At 46.2% G+C, this 20,808-nt stretch overlaps 1 protein-coding gene across 1 annotated transcript; it reads left to right on the top strand.

The window, feature by feature from the left end:
• The first annotated feature begins 4,823 nt into the window (after positions 1 to 4,823).
• On the top strand, positions 4,824 to 6,934 carry LOC128318683 (uncharacterized). The gene has a single exon (XM_053235819.1). It carries the CDS (start codon positions 4,966 to 4,968, stop codon positions 6,844 to 6,846), a length of 1,881 nt encoding a protein of 626 aa, XP_053091794.1. The 5' UTR covers positions 4,824 to 4,965; the 3' UTR covers positions 6,847 to 6,934.
• The last annotated feature ends 13,874 nt before the right edge of the window (positions 6,935 to 20,808 follow it).

The following is a 20,808-nucleotide window of genomic DNA, read 5'->3' as shown; positions in this document are numbered from 1 at the left end:
ACGTCTCGCCCATCCATTGGACGGATTAGACACGTGCTTCAGAGCGCGGTCACGCGGGGGCGTTCCCATAGCGTTTCGTGACGCAGCTCGAGTTCCTGAAGGGGAACTGACAGACTCAATGGATGGAAGGCTCATGGCCGTTACTGAGAAGAAGGGTGGCTATATTCATCACTGAATAGTTTTCAAGGGCCAAAATTGTTTTTTGTTAATTGTTATATGTTATTTTATGTTAGCTATTTGTTAAATAAAACTTTAAGACTGGAGAATAAATAAAAATGAAAAGTAAATGATTTGAAATTTAGTTTCCTAATAATTGTGCACACTAAAAGTTGCCTATTAAAAAAAGCTGCACATTAATAATTTCCCCTTAGAAAGACAAATCTCATTTTTTTTGTTTGTTAAAAATGCTACAGTATTGTGATGTTAAATAAATATTTAGGATCAACTGAGACCATTGCATTTGTTCACCAATAAAATTAAGCTGAGAAATACTATTTGCCTAATAATTGTGTACGCAGTATATATCCATTCGAAATCAAACCCACAGCACAATAACGTGCAACAAGTGAAAGGGTCCGAATACTTTCTGAATCCACTCTATAATATACATTGTATATATACAGTGCTTTCAAAAACTCAACCAAATGGACAAACAAAGAGCCTGTCACTAGCTCATAGCTTTCGCAGTGTTCATGTTATACTCTATCGGCGTGTGTTTCTGTGTGTGTTGCACGCTCCAGCAGCTATGTCACTCTCTCTCTTGAAGAGTTACAGCAGTTACTGAAAGCACAAAGAAACACATACATAGACTGGCAGTAATAAGACATAGGTGAGAATCTTCATGCGTTACTTGCCAGTTCAACCCGCCTCTGCTTTGTCCGCAGCTGAAGCTTGACCATGCCCCTGCTGCCACATACCTCCACCACACAACTGGGGCCAGGTAGCCATCCAGCCTACAGCTGACTCTCTCCCCAGGTCAGAGCGGAATTCCAGCATGCCGCCAGTGTGTGGACCATCTTGAACTTGAATGGCTGAAGTGCCAGATACCAATGAGTGATCCGTGCATTGGCATTCTTCATGCAGTGGAACCAGTGGAGCAGGGCATGATCAGTACAGAGGGTAGAGTGCCCTAATAGGTAGTATCATAGCACTCCTTCTTCATGGTACCATATTTGCTCTCCCTTACTGAATGCACAACCCCTACTACTAGGTACAAACCTACAATAATAGCCAGCCAGCACCGAGAGCTGCCTCACTGCCCATGGCCCAAGTGGAAGACCAGACACTGTCCAACTGCATACTAACTGATCAAACAGTTCATCACTGTATGGCACCACATTGGCCACCAAGACCATGGGGCTGCTTCAATCACCGTGGGACTTGATTACGCCTATGTTGAACATAGCCTTGAGATCATCCCAAACTACATTTTTCTTGTGTTCAGGTAAATGATAGGGGCGGCTGCATACAACCATGCCCAGGGGAGTCTCATTGTGGTGCTCTATCAGGGTTGTGTGATCGGGTAAAAGTGAAAACACATCTCACCTTGCAACCTGCCCTCTCTGGGATGGCAAGAGACGTTCCTTTTAACAACAAATGCAGTCTTCACTGGTAAAACCAAGAGTAGACATTCAGAGTTATTAATTGTTTGAACAATGAATCTAACAGGGCACACCTGGGCAACAAGAAACATGTTCCAGTCACATGTTCCAATATTTTTGATCACTTCAAAAAGGGTGGGTTCAAACAAAAGGTGCCATGTACTAAGTTCTAACTAATCAGTTCTAATTAATGTTATTCACTTCACCTTTCAGTGGTTTTAATATTATGTCTGATCGATGTGAGTGGATATGTATCCTCCCATAACTTCCTGCATAGATAGCAGAAGAAATATTGTGTTATTTTGCACAGCTGCCAAAATGTAGTTCCCCTTCAGGAACTCGAGCTGCGTCACGAAACGCTATGGGAACGCCCCCGCGTGACCGCGCTCTGAATCACGTGTCTAATCCGTCCAATGGATGGGCGAGACGTCACAGGCGGGGTGACGTAGCGACCCGGAAGCATAAAAGCCCGAGCGGCGAGCCCCGCGTTAGCTTCCTGTTTTCAGCAAGCGCTCTGTGTTTATTGTCTGTCTTTTTTGTCTTTTGGTGTTTTATCGTTGGCATGCCTAAAGCCAAGGTTAAGACTAAGGGCGAGAGCGGGCAGCGCTTCAGGCCGTGTGTTCCTCCCTGTCCGCGATTTATTACGGGCGGGGATACACACAGTCTGTGCGTTGCCTGTTTGGGAGCGGAGCATGTTCAGTCGGCTCTCGAGGGAGCCGGCTGCGCACATTGCGAGCGTTTACCGCTGCGCACTCTCCGCTCCCGCTGGGCTCTCTTTGAGGAGGGAGCCCTCACTAGCGTGCCTCGCGGTGCCGGCCCCGCTTCTGCCGAGGCAGAGCGGCGGTTGCGCTCGTGGGGCTCGCAGATGGACCTGGCGGAGGGAATGGAGACGGGCCCGTCCCTTTCTCCTTCCTCACCCTCCAGGTCCTCTGTCCCCTCCCTGGGCTCGGAAGCACGCTCTGCGGTTTCTTCCCCCCGGGGAGCGGACTCGGCGCTCCACCTATCGTCCTCCGAGGAGGTCGATGTGGAGAGCGTCGACCCTGAGCCGCAGTCTCCTCAATACGGGGAGCTGCTCGAGGTGGTTGCACGGGCAGTCGCTAAGCTTAGCATTGACTGGCCCGCTGAGTCACGGCCTGAGCCTCAGGGCTCTAGACTGGAGGAGCGTTTTTTGCGCAGTAGGCCGCCACCTCCGCCCCGGAGCCTGCCCTTTTTTCCGGACCTCCACACTGAGGTGTCGAGGTCCTGGAATAGGCCATTTTCGGCCCGGTTGTTCAGTCCCACGTCTTCCCATTACGCTAATGTGGCGGGGCTGGACTACTCCGGCTACAGGGCGATGCCCAGGGTTGAACAGACGCTAGCCAGCTATCTGTCCCCTGCTGCTGCATCGTCCCTGAAGGCTCCGGCGTTGCCTACCAAGCCGCTGCGGACCACCTCAGCGCTGGTAGGCAAGGCGTACACGGCAGCAGGTCAGGCCGGTGCGTGTCTGCACACCATGGCGGTGTTACAGGCGTACCAGGCTGACCTGCTTACAGAGCTGGATGAGCAGGGGGAGAGTACGTCTGAGCAGGTAGCTGAGCTCAGGCGGGCCGCTGACCTGTCCCTCCGCGCCACCAAGGAGACCGCCCGTGCTATCGGTCGGTCTATGGCAGTCCTGGTGGCAGCGGAGAGGCATCTCTGGCTGACCCTGTCCGATATGAAAGAGAAGGACAGGGTCGTGCTCATGGACGCCCCGCTTACTCCCTCGGGCCTGTTTGGCGACGCGGTAGACTCCGTCGTCGAGAGATACCAGCAGGCCCGTGCTCAGGCGGCGGCGTTCCAGCGGTTCCTCCCCCGTCGCTCTCTAGCTCGTGGGGCTGCCGGGCGGGGGCAGCCCCCTCCGTGTACGGCCCCCTCCTACAGGGAGGCCCAAAAGCAGAGCGTCGCCTCCCGTGCTCCCCCGAGGCGGGAGCAGGAGTCGCGACGACGCTCTGGGCCCGGCCCTTCGGGCACTAAGGCGGATCTGAGGACCGTCCTCATGTCCAGAAGGGCCGCGGCTAAGAAGCCCTGATGGTTTTGGCCCAGGGCTTCCGAGGGCGGGCCCCTCTGGGGCGACGCGGCGTACACCTCATCTTACGGTGCCCGGGTCCCCCCAGTGCCCTCAGGAGGTCGATCTGCCAACCCTGCCACCTATGGTGCTTCAGGGCGCAGCGGTCTCCAGCGAGCGCCTCTCCCAGTTCTCGCCCGGCAACGTAGCGAGTCTGGGAGGCTCGCGGCCTCTCCTGAGGCCTTCGCAGCGGTTAGCTCATTTCCCCCATGTCGGTTCGCCGCCTCAGGGCACCCAGCTAACCGCTTCTATTACACCAGAGGTCAGTCTCGAGAGACTGATTCCCTTAGTGAGCTTTCTGGCAGCGTGGAAACTTCTGCCGAATGTGTCTCATTGGGTCCTGCGTACTGTAGAAAGAGGCTACCGAATTCAGTTCGGCTCGCCTCCACCTCATTTTTCTGGGGTTCTTCCCACTGTGGTGGGTCCCGAGCAGGCTCTGGTATTGGAGCAGGAAGTACGTACTCTCCTGAGGAAGGAGGCCATCGAGGTGGTCCCTCCTCACGACAGGGAGTCAGGGTTCTACAGCCGGTACTTCATTGTTCCCAAGAAGGGGGGAGGGCTGCGTCCCATTTTGGACTTGCGGCAATTGAACCTCTCAGTCGCTCGACTGAAGTTCAGGATGCTTACGGTCACTCAGGTCGTGTCTCAGATCAGGTCCGAGGACTGGTTCGTCACGATCGACCTAAAAGATGCGTATTTCCACATCTCCATCCTTCCCCCGCACAGGAAGTTCCTGAGGTTCGCTTTCGGGGGCGAAGCTTACCAGTATCGGGTTCTTCCCTTCGGCCTAGCACTCTCACCCCGCACCTTCACGAAGTGCGTGGATGCTGCCCTGGCTCCTATGCGACTACAGGGCATCCGCATACTGAACTATATCGACGACTGGTTGATTTTAGCTCATTCAGAGCAGATGGCGGCTCGGCATCGAGATGCCGTTCTCGCCCATATGAAGGAACTGGGGTTAAGACTAAACGCCGAGAAAAGCGTGCTTTCTCCAGCTCAGAGAACCGCTTATCTAGGCGTCGTGTGGGATTCGACCACGATGCAGGCACGTTTGTCTCCTGCTCGGATCGAGTCGGTCCTCACAGCGGTCGCGAGAGTGAAAGTAGGCCGGTCACTCACTGTAAAGCAGTTTCAGAGACTGCTGGGCCTATTGGCAGCTGCGTCCAACGTGATACCGTTTGGCCTGCTGCACATGAGACCCCTACAGTGGTGGCTCAAGACCAGGGGGTTTTTCCGAAACAGAGGAAACCCGCTCCGCATGATCAAGGTCACGCGACGATGCCGCCGTGCCTTAGCTGTGTGGAGAGAACCTGGGTTCTTGTCTCAGGGCCCGGTCCTGGGAACTCCTGGTCGCCGCGTAGTGCTAGCGACGGATGCGTCCCTCACCGGATGGGGAGCGGTCATGAGTGGCCGTCCTGCCCGTGGTCTGTGGAGCGGCCGCCATCTCACTTGGCACATCAACCGCCTGGAGATGCTGGCCGTGTTTCTAGCTCTGAAACACTTTCTCCCAGACCTAAGAGGCCGCCACGTGTTGGTGCGCACCGACAACACGACGGTGGTCTCTTACATCAACCGCCAGGGAGGTCTGCGTTCGCGCCCCCTTTACAGGCTGGCGCTCCAGATCCTTGTGTGGTCCCAAGGGAACCTCCTCTCATTGAGAGCGGCCTACATCCCTGGTCATCTCAACGTGGGAGCGGACGCCCTGTCGAGGCAGGGGCCGGTGCCCGGGGAATGGAGACTCCACCCCGAGGTGGTGGAGCTCATATGGCGTATGTTCGGCAGAGCCCAGGTGGATCTGTTTGCGACGCAGGAGACGTCGCACTGTCCCCTTTGGTTCTCTCTGATTCATCCAGCTCCTCTTGGACTGGATGCCATGGTACAGCCGTGGCCGAGGCTGCGTCTGTACGCCTTTCCTCCGGTCGCTCTGCTCCCGGGAGTTCTGGAGAGAGTGCGCCGGGACGGAATTCGTCTACTGTTAGTAGCCCCGTTCTGGCCGGGCCGAGTATGGTTCTCGGACCTGATTTCCCTCCTAGACGGCTCCCCATGGGAGATTCCGATCAGGAGGGATCTCCTCTCACAGGCGGGGGGCCATCTTCACCCCCGCCCGGAGCTGTGGAAGCTGTGGGTGTGGCCTCTGAGGGGGCACAACTCCGCGCTTCCGGTCTCTCAACCGAGGTTGTGGAGACCATCCTCCAGTCCAGAGCTCCCTCTACGAGGAAACTGTACGCCCTGAAGTGGAAACTTTTCACTTCCTGGTGCGGAGACCGCCGGCTTGACCCTGTTCACTGCCCAGTTGGTACAGTGCTGGAGTTCTTGCAGGCCCGCCTCTCCGCGGGACTGACCCACTCCACCCTGAAGGTGTACGTGGCGGCTATTGCGGCCTGCCACGCCCCTCTCGATGGCCAGTCAGTGGGCAGGCACCCCTGGGTGACACGTTTCCTCCGCGGTGCGCTGAGGATCAGACCTCCAGCTCGATCTCGGGTCCCCTCGTGGGACCTGGCCGTGGTTTTAGAGGCTCTCTGTAAACCCCCCTTCGAGCCCATAGAGGAGATTTCGGACCGTCTTCTGACGTTGAAAACTGCCTTTCTCTTGGCAATTTCCTCTCTTAGGAGAGTGGGGGATCTTCAGGCCCTCTCGGTGGCCCCTTCCTATTTAGACTTTGCGCCTGGTTTGGCCAAAGCATTCTTGTACCCCCGAGCGGGGTACGTACCGAAAGTCCCCTCCTCGGCACCACGGCCGGTCATGCTGCAGGCTTTCTGTCCTCCTCCCTTTAGGGAGCCCGACCATCGGAAGCTCAATTGTACGTGTCCAGTGCGAGCACTGGACGCGTACGTCCACAGAACTGCCCTGTGGAGAAAGGCGGACCAGTTGCTTGTTTGCTTTGGTCCCCCTAAGAGGGGTTTTCCTGCTTCTAAGCAGACCCTCAGCCGGTGGATTGTAGAATCCATTTCTCTGGCTTTCGAGTCCTCTGGTCTCCCCAGTCCCCTGGGGGTCAAGGCTCACTCTACCCGAGCGGTGGCGGCCTCTAAGGCCTTTCTGGCGGGTGTGTCCTTACAGGACATCTGCAACGCGGCGGGATGGTCCACGCCCCTGACCTTTGCTAGGTTTTATGACCTAGATACCCGGGCCACTCCCAGCTCCTCTGTCCTTGTGCCTTAGGCTTGCCTCCTCCTGGAGGCAGGGACTTGTAAGTCTGGCGGCGTGGGTATACTCGTTCCCATAGCGTTTCGTGACGCAGCTCGAGTTCCTGAAGGGGAACGTCTCCAGGTTACGTATGTAACCATGGTTCCCCGAGGGAACGAGACGCTGCGTCTCGGTGCCACACTTCCGGCGTCCCTGCGGCGCTTGCTTCATTTTCCAGTAAGCTAACGCGGGGCTCGCCGCTCGGGCTTTTATGCTTCCGGGTCGCTACGTCACCCTGCCCGTGACGTCTCGCCCATCCATTGGACGGATTAGACACGTGATTCAGAGCGCGGTCACGCGGGGGCGTTCCCATAGCGTTTCGTGACGCAGCGTCTCGTTCCCTCGGGGAACCATGGTTACATACGTAACCTGGAGACGTTAATCCTGCATAGGTGGAAGTTACTAGCCTCACAGACAGGCATGAAAAGTGTAAATGTATGCATGCTGTAGAATTTAAGATATGTGTTAAGATTGATGTGAAGACAGGAAAGGGTGATATTTGGAATAAATCTGATTTGCAGAAGGCATGGGGAAATAGCAGTAGATTAAAGAGCACTAAGGCCTGTGAGTGGATTAATGTGATTCTGTGCAAGACCCAACAGAGGCTGCAAAAAGAGGAGAAGAACAAGATCAAATATGAGAAGGAAAAGGCTGAATCCATTGCAAAAGCTCTCCAGGACCAACTGAAGGAAGAAAGAGAGAAAGTGGTCAGAAGAAAGACTCAGGAAAAGTTTCAACAAGAAGAAAACTGAAGAAACCCAAGACAAAGGAAGAGAGAAGCATGCAGCTCTCTGATTCAGACACGGAGAGCAACCGTGACAACATGAATAAAAGTAGAGGAGAAAACACCAGAAAAAAAGGCTCATCATGCTTCCATTGGTGGCAGCACTGCTACCTAAGGCTGTCAGAGTTTTTAAGGAATTAAGAGGCTGAAGGAAGTCTGTGATATGGATGTGAATAACATTTATCAAGTGCTTCAGAAAGGCAAAGATAAGGAGGATTTATACAAGGCACTAATTCACTGGTGTGAGGAGGAGGTGAAAATTAATGTGGACTGGAAAAAGATAACAGCCTGCTCACAGAAACTATATGAATATATTCAGGATTGAACCCAGAGACTGAATGGGTGCTTTACTGACCGGGATGTTAATGGATGAGAAACAGATAGCTGACTCCTCACTTATCCCTATGATCAGAATGGACTGCACTGACCCCATGAGAAAGTCTGTTCTTCAAAGTAATAAGGAACTACTCAAACTCAGAATGAGCACAAGGAATTTTCACCAAGTCTGTTTGGCTGCACAAGAAGCAGAAGCAACTGAGGAGGGGAGGTACAGAGTCATGATGGTTTCAACCCAACATCAAGCTGATAATGAAGAAAAACAGCTGCGGTAAAAGGAAAGGACAGAGGAAAGCTGGAACCTGACATTACTACAAGAAGCCTGGGCACTGGAACAGAGAAGGCAGAAAGCGGAACTGGAGGAACTGGAGGAAAGCCATGCTAAGTGTAGTGCACCCCCTGCTGACAGAATGGTGGAACAGTTCCTGACTCTTCCTTCAGGTACTCAACACTGGACTCTGCACCAGCTTCCCAATACCCAAGTTTTTAGAACTCTGCAAGCTGGAAGAAGATGCTGACCATTCTCAAAGAACTTACAGTGTGGCATCCTGAAAAAAGCTGTAAATGCATCTAACTCAGGTGTTTGGATGTTCTTAAAGCAACCTCATCTGATCAACAGAAAGACTATTGTCTGACAGTAGACTATCAGGAACCTAACAAGTGCAAAAAGAAGCCTACAACACTTGTAGCTGACCCTAACCCCATCCTGAAATCTTTATTTTCGGCACGTCATTAGTTTTCAGTCAACGCTTCTTGTTATTTCCACTACACAAAGTCAGTCAACCCTGGGTGGCTTTCACAGTCAGAGGTTATCAGTATGTCTAGACATGCCTTGCACAAGGGCTACACAACTGTCCGACCTTCTATCATCAAGCATTGAGAAAGCATCTGATGGAGATAACATTGATCATTTTTAAAGTGATGCAACACGTTGACAACATTTTACTTGTTTCAGAAACAGAAGAACATAATGAAAAATAGAAATGATGTTCACTCCTGGATTTCCTGGCAAGCAAGGAAAGGTAAATTTAGAACTTTGGTCATGAATTTTGTAACATGGATGTAAAATGTTGTATTCAAAGTTACTTTATGCCAACCCACATGCATACCAAACATCACATACTTGCTGTTATTGAAACACTCATTAACATTGTTATCTGTTAAATGATACAAAGCATCATAATGAACTGGTGGCTATAGGCATGATATACATAAGGAATGACATTAAAAACGCAACAAGATTTTTCAAACCATAGTGCATGATTTTCATTGTCCTTTCAGGAGATGTAAGGTAACCTAAAGCATTTGGTAAAGCTGTGTTCTGTGGAAGCTGTGAATGGTGGTAAGAGGAAAGAACAATGGTCTCATTACAGTCCTCAGCCTATGTTTACCCTTTCTTGGGGCCTCCCTGGGTGAGTCACCCCCCCTTTTGGCCTTAGGTTATCAGATTTATGGCTGAGGATCCTCGGGTTTTATCCTGTGGACCAGCGATCTGGTCTTGGTCAATGGCCTAAATCAATAGTTTCAACAGGATTCCTCTTGGCTGAGAGGGTTCATCCTCTGGTCAGGGATGTTCTAATGTTTGCCCTATTGTTCACAGGATAACTGAGATTAGCCAGACGCAAGCATTAACTTGGTTCCTCGGGGTATGCAAGTGTGGGTCCATTGTTTTACGGTTCCTGTGGCAATTAAGCGGAGTTCTTGTGTAAAGTTTGGTCCAGGCTTCTGTGGTTTTGTTGCTGCCTCTTCACTAAAAATCCTGCATCCTCCCTTTGCTTGGCAATGATTGAGGCAAAGACATAGATGACCACTGGAAAACACAAAAACAGGCAGGCAAAGCAGACACACATACAAAAAAACAAGACAGCACCTCCATTACCAGGCCAGTACTGGTGTGGGGAATTAAATTGCTTTGCGGTCTATGGGATACCTTTATGACACTTGTGATCCTATGAATATTGGGCTTTTGTCTCTTTTGTTCTTTTTCTCTAGGTTGTTTGCAGTTACTGCAGAAAAAAGAAAGAAAAATAACTCTTAATAATAAACACGTATGTTTCCCTATAATGATGTGAGTGTACTTGTTTACACTAGTGTAAGTCAATTTAAATGTGTTTATCTGATGTGGAACGCTCTACCTATCAGGAAGACAATTGAATGTTTCCTACGGTGGTTGGTTTAGATGTAGGTTAGTGAGGTGTAGTGTATGAACAGCCATGTCAGTTTGTTTTAGCTTCCCCCTTTTCTTGTCTGTAGGAGCTCAGGTGCCTCTTGATCTGGTTCCAATGAGCCTAGTTAAAGATCAGCTTGTTGTGTCCTTGGCTGGGACGAGAGCTTGTCTATGATCTCACGGTGTGGTCCAGTAAGGCAGTTCTGGCATGTCCTTCTGTTCCTTGAAGGATTCATTTTTTTAGGAACTCCTTCAGTAGCTGGATCAGTTCTTGTGAGTTGGCTTAGGGTGGAGTGACTTGCACTTGTGGATACTCAGTTTTGGGTTGGTCTGAGTGGTGCCGGGGCGGAATTTGTTGTCGGTTACCTGGACTGGTCACTCCTGGATGCGTCTGTCAGTTGCCCTTGGATGTCTGGTTGGGTCCCCATGAGTTTTTCCAGCAGTTTTTCCGTTTCTTGGGTTTGACACTGGCACATGGTTCTCTCCATTCTTTATGAGGGAATCTACAATGGGTGTCTTCCAGTGCCAGGCTTGGATCTTGGGAAATGAGGTTTGAGACTGTAGAGGTTTTGTCACCTTTTCTTGAGGCCATTTTCTGTTTGTTATAGGTCTTCTGTGTTAGGTCCTGTAACTGTTGGATTGTCCTTATGCGAGGGCAGGCCATGACACCTAGGTGATGGCTTCCTCCAGGATGCAGATTTCTTAGGAAGAGGATTTTGGAAATTCATGTTCCCTTCCAGTTCACGTTCGTTATGTGCCCTAAAGTAGGCTTGTCGGAGCTGGCTATAGTAGGCTTGGGGATTCTCCTGCCAACCCTGTTTGCTTCCGAGGGCAGCTAAAAGTCCAGGTTCAGACTCTGGGTCTGAAAACTCTTTAATCGGGCCAGAAGGAGTACTTGATAGTCCAACTTCATGTGGATCAGATGTTTGTCAAGGAAACTTTGAACCTCAGGACTGGACATTGTTCTGAGCAGATAGAGTCTGTCTCTGTTGTTCATGTAAGGCTTCATTTCCAAGTGAAAGTTTATGTCTTGCAGGTAGGCCTGTACATTGTAACCTCCAGTAGCATTCAGGGTGAACTTGTTAATGTTGATGGTCAAGGTCTTTTAGGGCTAGGAGGTGTACAGCTTTGAGGTCTGCATGGATGGGTCCCTTTCTTCGGGTGGCAGGGACAAATTCTTCTGTGAGGGCCGGTGAGGTTCTGGATTGTGCCCCCTCACTTCTTATGTTTTGTATCGGCCCTTAAATGGGGGACCCTGCTTTGCTGGGCAGTGGTGATGCTAGCAGGTGTCACACCCTTCTTGGCTCTGGATGCAGCTAGTAGGCTTGTTTGAGCTTCTCTTTGACTGTGTAGAACTCTTCTCTGGTGTGGTCAAGCTGCTGGGTCTGACTTTCATTTTCATCTCTCCAGATTTCTCCAGATGGCCTTCTAAGGCCTTAATTTTGGCGTTCTAATCTTTGACTTCAGACTTGGCTTTCTCGAGTACCAGCGCATTGGAGTTTGTCTTTTAGGTCCTTCTGGGCAGCCCTCACTTCCTCCTTTTCATTCTGGGTAGCTGCCAGAATTTCTTGGAGCTTTGCATTTTCTTTCTTTGTTTCTTGCTCCATCATGCTGGACAGTTTGAGCTGGTCCTGGACTTTCTCTTCCAGCTTGTCTAGTCAAGTCAATTCAAGCGCCTTTATTGTCATTTCAAACATATACAGCTAGTTAGTACATAGTGAAATGAAACAAAATTCCTCCAGGACCATGGTGGTACATAAAACAACACAGAACTACAAGCTACTACACATTTTTACATAAAGTGCACATGCAAACATGTGCAAACAACACAAGACAGTACAATGACTCCCAAAACAGGATAATAGCCACAGTAAGATACAGTGTAGTGCCGACTAGTACACAGTTCTAGTAAGAAAGTGAATCAGATAGGACAGTAGTGCAAAAGAATAGCAATATAATAAGTTGCTATAAATGTAAACATAACATATTATGACATAGTTTTCAGCAGATAAGCTTATACTATACATGGACATAGCAGTTATTGGGGTAGCAGCCAGGTAGGGAGTATAAGTAGTGACAAAAAATTATTTACAATATTTTATAAATACTGTAGCATCAAAAATGCAGGTAGTAAATACAGAGATGTGCAAAAATTGCAAAGACAGTGGGATGGTGTTCAGTTGAGTGTGTGTGTGTGTGTGTGTTGCCAGTCCAGTCTCTGAGTATTGAGGAGTCTGATGGCTTGGGGGAAGAAACTGTTGCACAGTCTGGTCATGAGGGCCCAAACGCTTCGGTACCGTTTGCCAGACGGCAGGAGGGTGAAGAGATTGTGTGAGGGGTGCATGGGGTCATCCACAATGCTGTTGGATTTGCAGATGCAGCGTGTGGTGTAAATGTCTATGATGGAGGGAAGAGAGACCCTGATGATCTTCTTAGCTGGAGTCTGTTGATGGTTCCCACATGCTTGGTATCTAAAATGGGACAGTTGAGATAGAAGAAGGCAGGAAATTACAGGAATGACCGCAGTATGATTAAGGGAAGGAGACTGGCTAAATTGACAAATAGATCAAGTCCACGAATAGGCCTTGCTGCCATTATGCTTAACTATGAGTATAGAATTGTTTACAGCTGATGTACAACTATATACAGGAAATGAACTTAAAGTTACAGAGACAGTTGTCTCTGTTTTACTTTGAAAATCTTAGTACGGAATAGTAGTTTCTCCTATTGTGGGGCCTTATGCGGGTCATTCCTATTGAACTGGAACTTGCCAAGTGAGGACACAAGGTCCTTGACACAATGTCAAAATGCCTTAAAGGTGAAATAAAGATTGTTTGATTTTAACTAGATGGAGTGGTATCTACATGCTTGTGTTTTCAGTTAAATTTAATAGCTTTATTAAATTTAAATTTAACACAATGAGTAATTGTGGGTAAGTATTTTCCTTCTAGTGGAATGAGGTGAAAATAGTGAGACGGGAGAAGAGTAAATGAAACAGGAAAGTGAGGGAGACGTATGATGGTTAATCACTTTACTATAGCCCAAAACACTAGCTGTATTCAACTGATGCAAGCAACAACATGCTAATCGCTAACTGCTAACATTCGAGACTATTGGTTTTAGCATAGACGTCAATATAAACACTTTTATTTTAGGTTAGCTTAGCTACACCTGAGAGTTTCTTTACAATATGGCAAATGCGCAGCTCAGAGTTACCCCAGAAGAGTCTCCTAGGACCTCCAGGCCCGATCATTCCTATGGAAACCAAGAAAAAATGTTGTGCGTTAACACACTGCTTGAGGAACACAGTTTAAGCACTTCACATGAAATGTCAGCACATTTTAACACTATGCAAATAACGAATACCACTTGTAGCCTGTTCTAAGGCATGGTGCTTAAGATCTCAGTTCGATTAGAGTGAGATAAAACTTATCTAAGCTACAGGTACACTGCAACTAATACAACAATTAATGTGATCTTGGTGGCCATAAAATTCTGTGCCGGCTTCTCTGGATACACAAACACAACAGGGTTTCTTCGCTGCTGGTTACACAAATTTACTCTTTACTTGATTTAAATTTTCAGTTAAAATTTAAACTTTACTTGATCAAGTTTTAAAACAAAACTTCATATTCAAAATATACTCAGACACCGACAGACATCTCTTTCAAAACTACTCTGCGAACAGGCACAAAAGGACAAGCTTAAGTTCGCTACTCTAATGGTTAACGCTGGGGAGTAAAATGGCTATTTGATTGGCATTGGAACATGCAATAGCATCAACTTAGCTATAATATAAAGCAATTTAAGAAGATTTAAAAAAAAAATAATTTATTCTTTTTTAAGAAGAAATTGAGGAACACGGTCAACTTTATCTTTACAATACTGTGAGGAGATTTCTTCATCTTGACAGGGGCAACTTTTAATTACTGGAGTTTACAATTTTTTTCTGATTACTTAGGCACTATCTTTGAAACTATAGGCTATTTTTGCAAACCTCTACACACTAACCACAAAACCTTACAACAAATCTGCAAAATATTAGACATCTCTTGCAAAAGTAAACAATTCTTGCAAAACTCTTCAAACTCTTTTAAAAAATTGTATTTTTGTGTCAATACAGTACACACAAACCATTATTTGAATAAGCACATGAAGTGCCAACTACACACTGATAGTATAAATGAAAAACACTTGTGGCTTTTGCTTTTTCTGTGTGCAGGGCAGAGCAGTTTGCAATAAAGTTTTGTCATATATGTGGTAAACACACACACAGGCATCCAAATGTGTAAAGTATGGATGTATATTCTGAACATAACACCTCTGTTTTCTCAATGTTCTAACACTCCTCAAACAACAAAAGCACAGTAGAAGAAAATAAAAACATTTGTGCTAGAAAAAAAACAGAAAAAATTAGCTACTTCTCACCTTCTTTGTGGGTCTGGCCATAAGACTTCATCCACATCATATGCGATGCTGTCTTGAGCTAGGCAGCGTGGAAAGAATCACCTAGATTGCAGTATCCAGGTCTAGCATGACCCCCGATCCATGTCTCCACAAGCCTCCTCCATTGCCTGTAGAAGAACGTATTGGTGGGGCTGGTGATCATACACCTTCCAACGCCATGCAGAGAAGTATTCTTTAATAGGATTCGAATTTAGAGGTATGGGGGAGATTGAGTGCAATGAAAAGTGGGTGACCTGTCAACAAATTGCAGACCACAGCACACTGGTGGAAACTAACATTGTCCCAGATGATAACATACTTGGGCTGCTCTGGTCCCTGGTCATTAGGGATTAGTCTGTCATGGAGGGTGTATAGAAATGTGATAATGTGTGCAGTGTTGTATGGGCCTAGGATTGCATGATGGTGAAGGATGCCATTTTGACTAATAGCCACACACATTGTTATGTTGTCACCACGTTGTTCGGGGACATTGACGATGGCATGGTGTCCGATGATATTTCTGCCATGGGCCCTTGTTTTTGTAAGGTTGAAACCTGCCTCGTCCACATATATTAGCTCACAATGCACTGCATCTGCTTCTAGCTCGATGACTCTCTGAAAGAGACAAGATAAAACAATGTAGCACAGAATGAAAAGACATGGATCAGTCAATATGATGTAGCACCATACACATCCAGATCCAGTACCAATGATAGGATAGTACAGCTTACCTGCACATATTCATAGCTCAGTTGTTTTACATAGTCTGAGTTTCAGTAAATGAGATATTGCAGTGAGACTTACTCTGTTGGTGTTTTGGAATGTGGTGTTATCTGCCATTATATGGTCCTGCAGTTCTCTGAGTCTGATGCAGTTATTTGCAATGACCATATTTACAATGTGGATCTCCTGCTCTGGGGTAAACAGTCGACCTCTTCCTCCAGATACTGGTTTCCTTGCAGTTTTGTAAAAACATTTGAATGGTTTTAGTGATAGATCCTTCACATTATGAAAGTACTGTACATATTACTGTACCAGTAAGACTATAGCACTTAATTACTTACCAGTTCTCATTTTGAATTATCCAGATGATACTTGCAACAGTATAACGGCTGATAATTGGTTGAACCCATTGCCCAGCCTTCCTTATACTCATCCCATGGTTGACAACATGGTCAACCACAGTCACTCTGATTTCATCAGTTATTGTGTTCCTGACTCCTCTTCTTCTTCCCCATCCTCTCCTTCTCCCCCGTTCTACTTCACCTCTTCCTTCTTCTCCTCCTCTTCTAGTTCTCATCTGTGTTACTTTCTTTCCAATATTGACCCCCACTGTTGTTCAAACCAGATGTTTAGCTGTGGCCTATTTATAGTGCTCAAGCTCTGATTTGTAAGTTAACTCTTTATCTGAAAGTGTTTTTACTTGTGTCAGTGTGGAAAGGCAGTTGGCAAAATAGTGTAGCAATGTAGAGACCAATGTTTACAGTTTTGCTAGCAGTGTGTTATAAAATTACAAAATGAGTGTAGAGCATTGAGTTGTGTTTACAGTTTTGCAAAAAGTGTGTTATAAAATTACAAACTAAAGCAGAGAACATGGATTCAGTTTAGCACACTTGGTACATACATAGGCTACAAGTGTTAATGGTTTCAGAGTAGTGCTTCAAGAATCACTGTTAGTGTTTAAGCATTCAGAAAAAACTATAACTGTGACTGATATTCCTCGGTCAGAACAGGGAGTCAGATAGCTATTTGAATAACACTGGAACACACAATGTATCAATCTAGCTATAACATAAGGCCTTCAATGAAGAAATTGATAAACAATTTTCAATTGTGAGCAAATTTCTTCATCCTGACAGGGGCAACTTTTAATTCTCATTTACTGCAGGTTAACAATATGGAAGCAAACTGAGTTATCACTTTCCATCTATTCACGCAGCATATCAGCACAAATGCATACATCAAACATTAACAGATCAGACTTGTCTTTTCTGTCTCTGAGCTATTATCCACAAGACATACACACCTGTGACTTGGTCAATGCTTATAATTTAGATTAAACTGCCTGCCTCCTCCACCAAATTATGTAGGAAATTAGCTATCAAGATTAAGTTGCCCGCATTCTCTACCAAAATATGTAGGAAATTAGCTTTTTTGGTTAAGACACCCGCATCCTCCACCAGAATATATAGGGGAAAACAGCAGATCAGATCAGAAGGGGAAATTTTGCAAACTTAATATTTTAATTGCTGATCAACTATTTGTCCAGCGATAAGTTGAAATTAGTATAATTATTAATTGTGATTGGGATATTACTTCCATTGCCACTGGCAATAGTATTCTAAATATAATGAAAACACTATATTAAGAGCATAGTAGCAAGATCGGCAGTTTAAGACAATAACTTATGATCACAGCTTTAAAAATCAGATGAGAAAACACAGAAGCTAATCTAACACAAACACACACACATACACACACACAAGGTCAAACAGAGAAGGGTTTTGAACAGAAGTCCCAGGTTTCTAGGACTGTGTACTATTTCTCAGACCATGACCTGAATGAACCATCAACTTATCAATTGAACCTTCATTTTATTTAGAAGGACTTTAAAAGCACTATACTAAAAGCACCAGTTCAGTGATAATCAGGAGATACTGTACCTGCGTTTAGGTGGCTCTAGATGGGGATTCTTCAGAAGTCTGGTTGCTTTTGAGTGGTGTCTCGGAAGACCACTCAGGAAGGTGAATAGATTGAAGAGTGCACCGGCAGAGTCCCATAGGTAGGTTGCAGAGGAGCGCCTGATGAGCATAGAGCGTATGGCACTGTCACGACGGATGTCGGAGAGGCTTCACTGAGGTTCAGCGTCAACGGAGGAGAAGGAGATAAGACATTGTGATCTTGAAGGCTGAGATCTCTCTTGAAGTTGTTGGTCTACGAGAACTCTCCTGGAGTCATTTGCTGATGAGAACTCCACAGTTGTTAATGAATGGGGACTTTCCTTTGGGTCTGAAAGTTTTAACCCTTTCCAGCTGGGCTGACCCCAAATTGTTTGCTCCAGCAGGATCTTGGGGCAGGGCATAAGCTGTGTTCCCCTTCTCTGACACTAATTAGCATACTGGGCTTCATGAGTTATGTTTTCTAACTTTCCACAAGGTAAAGTTAGAACTTTGGTCATGAATTTTGTAACAAGGATGTAATACATTGTACTCAAATTTACTTTGGCCCAACCCTTGGGAAATTAAATAACGATCATACACATACCAAACATCACATACTTGCTGTTATTGATGCACTCATTAAAATTATTATGATCAAAAGCATCATAATAAACTGGTGGTTATAGGCATGATATACAGTCAGGTCCATAAATATTGGGACAGTGACACAGTTTTGGTAATTTTGCCTCTGTACACCATCACAGTGGATTTGAAATGAAGCAGTCAAGATGTGACTGAAGCGTAGACTTTCAGCTTTAATTCAAGGGGTTTAACAAAAATATTGCATTAACCGTGTAGGAATTACAGCCATTTTTTACAGAGTTCCTCCATTTTCACAGGCTCAAAAGTAATGGGACAAACTAATATAATCATAAATATTAGGATTATTTTTATTACTTGGAGGTAAATCCTTTGCAGTCAATGACTACCTGAAGTCTGGACCCCATGGACATCACCAAATGCTGAGTTTCCTCCCTTGAGATGATTTGCCAGGTCTTTACTGCAGCCATCTTCAGTTGCTGCTTGTTTGTGGGTCTTTCTGCCTTCAGATTTGTCTTCAGTAAGTGAAAAGCAGCTCAGTTGGGTTGAGGTCAGGTGACTGACTCGGCCATTTAAGAACATTTAATTTCCAAGCTCTTGGGCTGCTTTCACAGTATGTTTTGGGTTGTTATCCGTCTGTACTGTGAAGCGCTGTCCTATCAGTTTTGCAGCATTTGACTGAATCTGAGCAGAAAGTATAGCTCTGTACACTTCAGAATTCATCCTGCTACTTCTATCAACAGTCACATTATCAATAAACCCCAGTGACCCAGTTCCATTGGCAGTCAAACATGCCCATGCCATAACACTGCCTCCACATGTTTGATGGATGATGTGGTATGCTTTGGATCATGAGCCCGTCCTTTCCTTCTCCATACTTTTCTCTTCCCATCATTCTGGTACAAGTTAATCTTGCATCAGAACTGGTCAGGCTTTTTTTAGAGGTTTTTTAGCAAAGTCTAATCTGGCCTTTGTGTTCTTGAGTGTTACCAGAGGTTTGCATCTTGAGGTAAACCGTCTGTATTTACATTCATGAAGGTGGCTCTTGATTGTAGACTTTGACAATGATAGGCCTACCTCCTCGAGAGTGTTCCTGACTTGGCTAGATGTTGTGAAGGGGTTGTTCTTCAATAAGAAAAGAATTCTGCAATCATCCACTTTAGTTGTTTTCTGTGGTCTCTCAGGCCTTTTGGTGTTGCTGAGCTCGCCAGTGCATTCCTTCTTTTTAAGAATGTACCAAATTGTTGATTTGGCCCTCCTAAAGTTTCTGCTATCTCTCTGATAGGTCTGTTTTGGTTTTTCAGCCTAATGATGGCCTCCTTCACTTGCATCAACACCTCTTTGGACGGCATATTGAGAGTTCCCATGAACAGCTACCAAATGCAAATTCAACACTTGGAATCAGCTCCAGACCTTTTATCTCCTTAATTTATCATGATATAAAGAGGAAACAGGCCACAGCTGGCTATAAAACTGCTTATCAGACAATTGTCCCATTACTTTTTAGCCTGTGAAAATGGAGGAACTCTGTAAAAAAATGGATGTAATTCCTAAACGGTTAATGCAGTATTTTTGTTAAACCCCTTGAATTAAAGCTGAAAGTCTACGCTTCAGTCACATCTTGACTGCTTCATTTCAAATCCACTGTGGTGGTGTACAGAGGCAACATTACCAAAACTGTGTCACTGTCCCAATATTTATGGACCTGACTGTATATAAGGAATGACATTAAAAAGGTAACAAGTTTTTTCAAACCATGGTGCATCATTTTAAGAGTCACTGTCCTTTCAGGCGATGTAACCTGATGCATTTGTTAAAGCAGGGTTCTGTGGAATGTGTGAATGGTGGTGAGAGCAAGGGGATCTTTGTGTTTCCAAGGAAAGAACAAAGATGTCATTACAATCTTCAGCCTGGGTTAACCCCTTCTTGAGGCCTCCTTCAGTGAGTCACCCCCCTTTTGGCCTTAGGTTATCAGATTTATGGCTGAGGGTCCTTGGGTTTTATCCTGTGGACCAGCCATCTGGTCTTGGTCAATGGCCTAAATCAATAGTTTCAAAATGATTCCTCTTGGCTGAGAGGGTTCATCCTATGGTCATGGATGTTCTAATGTTTGCCCTATTGTTCTGGGAATAGCTGAGATTAGCCAGACGCAAGCATTAACTTGGTTCCTCAGAGTCTGCAAGTGTGGATCCATTCTTTTATGGTTCCTGTGGCAACTAAGTGGAATTCTTATGTAAAGTTTGGTCCAGGTTTCTGTGGTTTTGTTGCTGCCCGTTCACTTAAAATCCTACACTCAGAAAAGCAGATGTTCATCTGTTGTCCAATAGTTTGATACAGTATTGTGATGGACTCAGTAAAGACATTTCTGCTAGTAAGTAAGTTCAGGAAGCATGAGAGGAGAAACCAGAGGGTGGACCTTCGCTAATACCAGGTCAAAAAGTGATGATCACTTTGATCACTTTCCCCAAGAAAAGCTTAGAGCCTGATTGGGATGGTCCATTCACTGTGCTTTCACTCAAATCCTTCAGTAGTAAAAGTGCAAGGAAAACACAGGTGGATATATGCCACTCAAAAGTTGTTTAAGGGGAATGCAGGTCATGTGAGCCAGTAGGAATAACCACTCCTTTTAGTGGTGTGGGGGGTGCAATCATGGTGAAGAACAACTCTGTCAAAACAATGATGACCAGATTTAGCCCTATACAAACAGCTCACATAGCCACATGGCAACTAATGGACAATCAAGATGGGGGTTAACATACACTAATGTATTCACCCGACACCCTTACTGCTTTGACATTATTTTTTGTGTTATAGGTTACAGAGAACATAGCTGGCAGATGAAAGAGTGTGAGGAACTGATCTTGGCCACTTTGTCACATCCATAGCAGAATAAGACCTGCATCTTTGACACATCAACTTCAAGAACTGACTGTTCATTTGCTGCC

The sequence above is a fragment of the Pangasianodon hypophthalmus genome, chromosome 8 (assembly GCF_027358585.1).
Source record: "Pangasianodon hypophthalmus isolate fPanHyp1 chromosome 8, fPanHyp1.pri, whole genome shotgun sequence".
NCBI classification, from domain to species: Eukaryota; Metazoa; Chordata; class Actinopteri; order Siluriformes; family Pangasiidae; genus Pangasianodon; species Pangasianodon hypophthalmus.
Note: the sequence above shows the minus strand (reverse complement) of the source record. Positions and strands in the feature narration are given on the sequence as shown.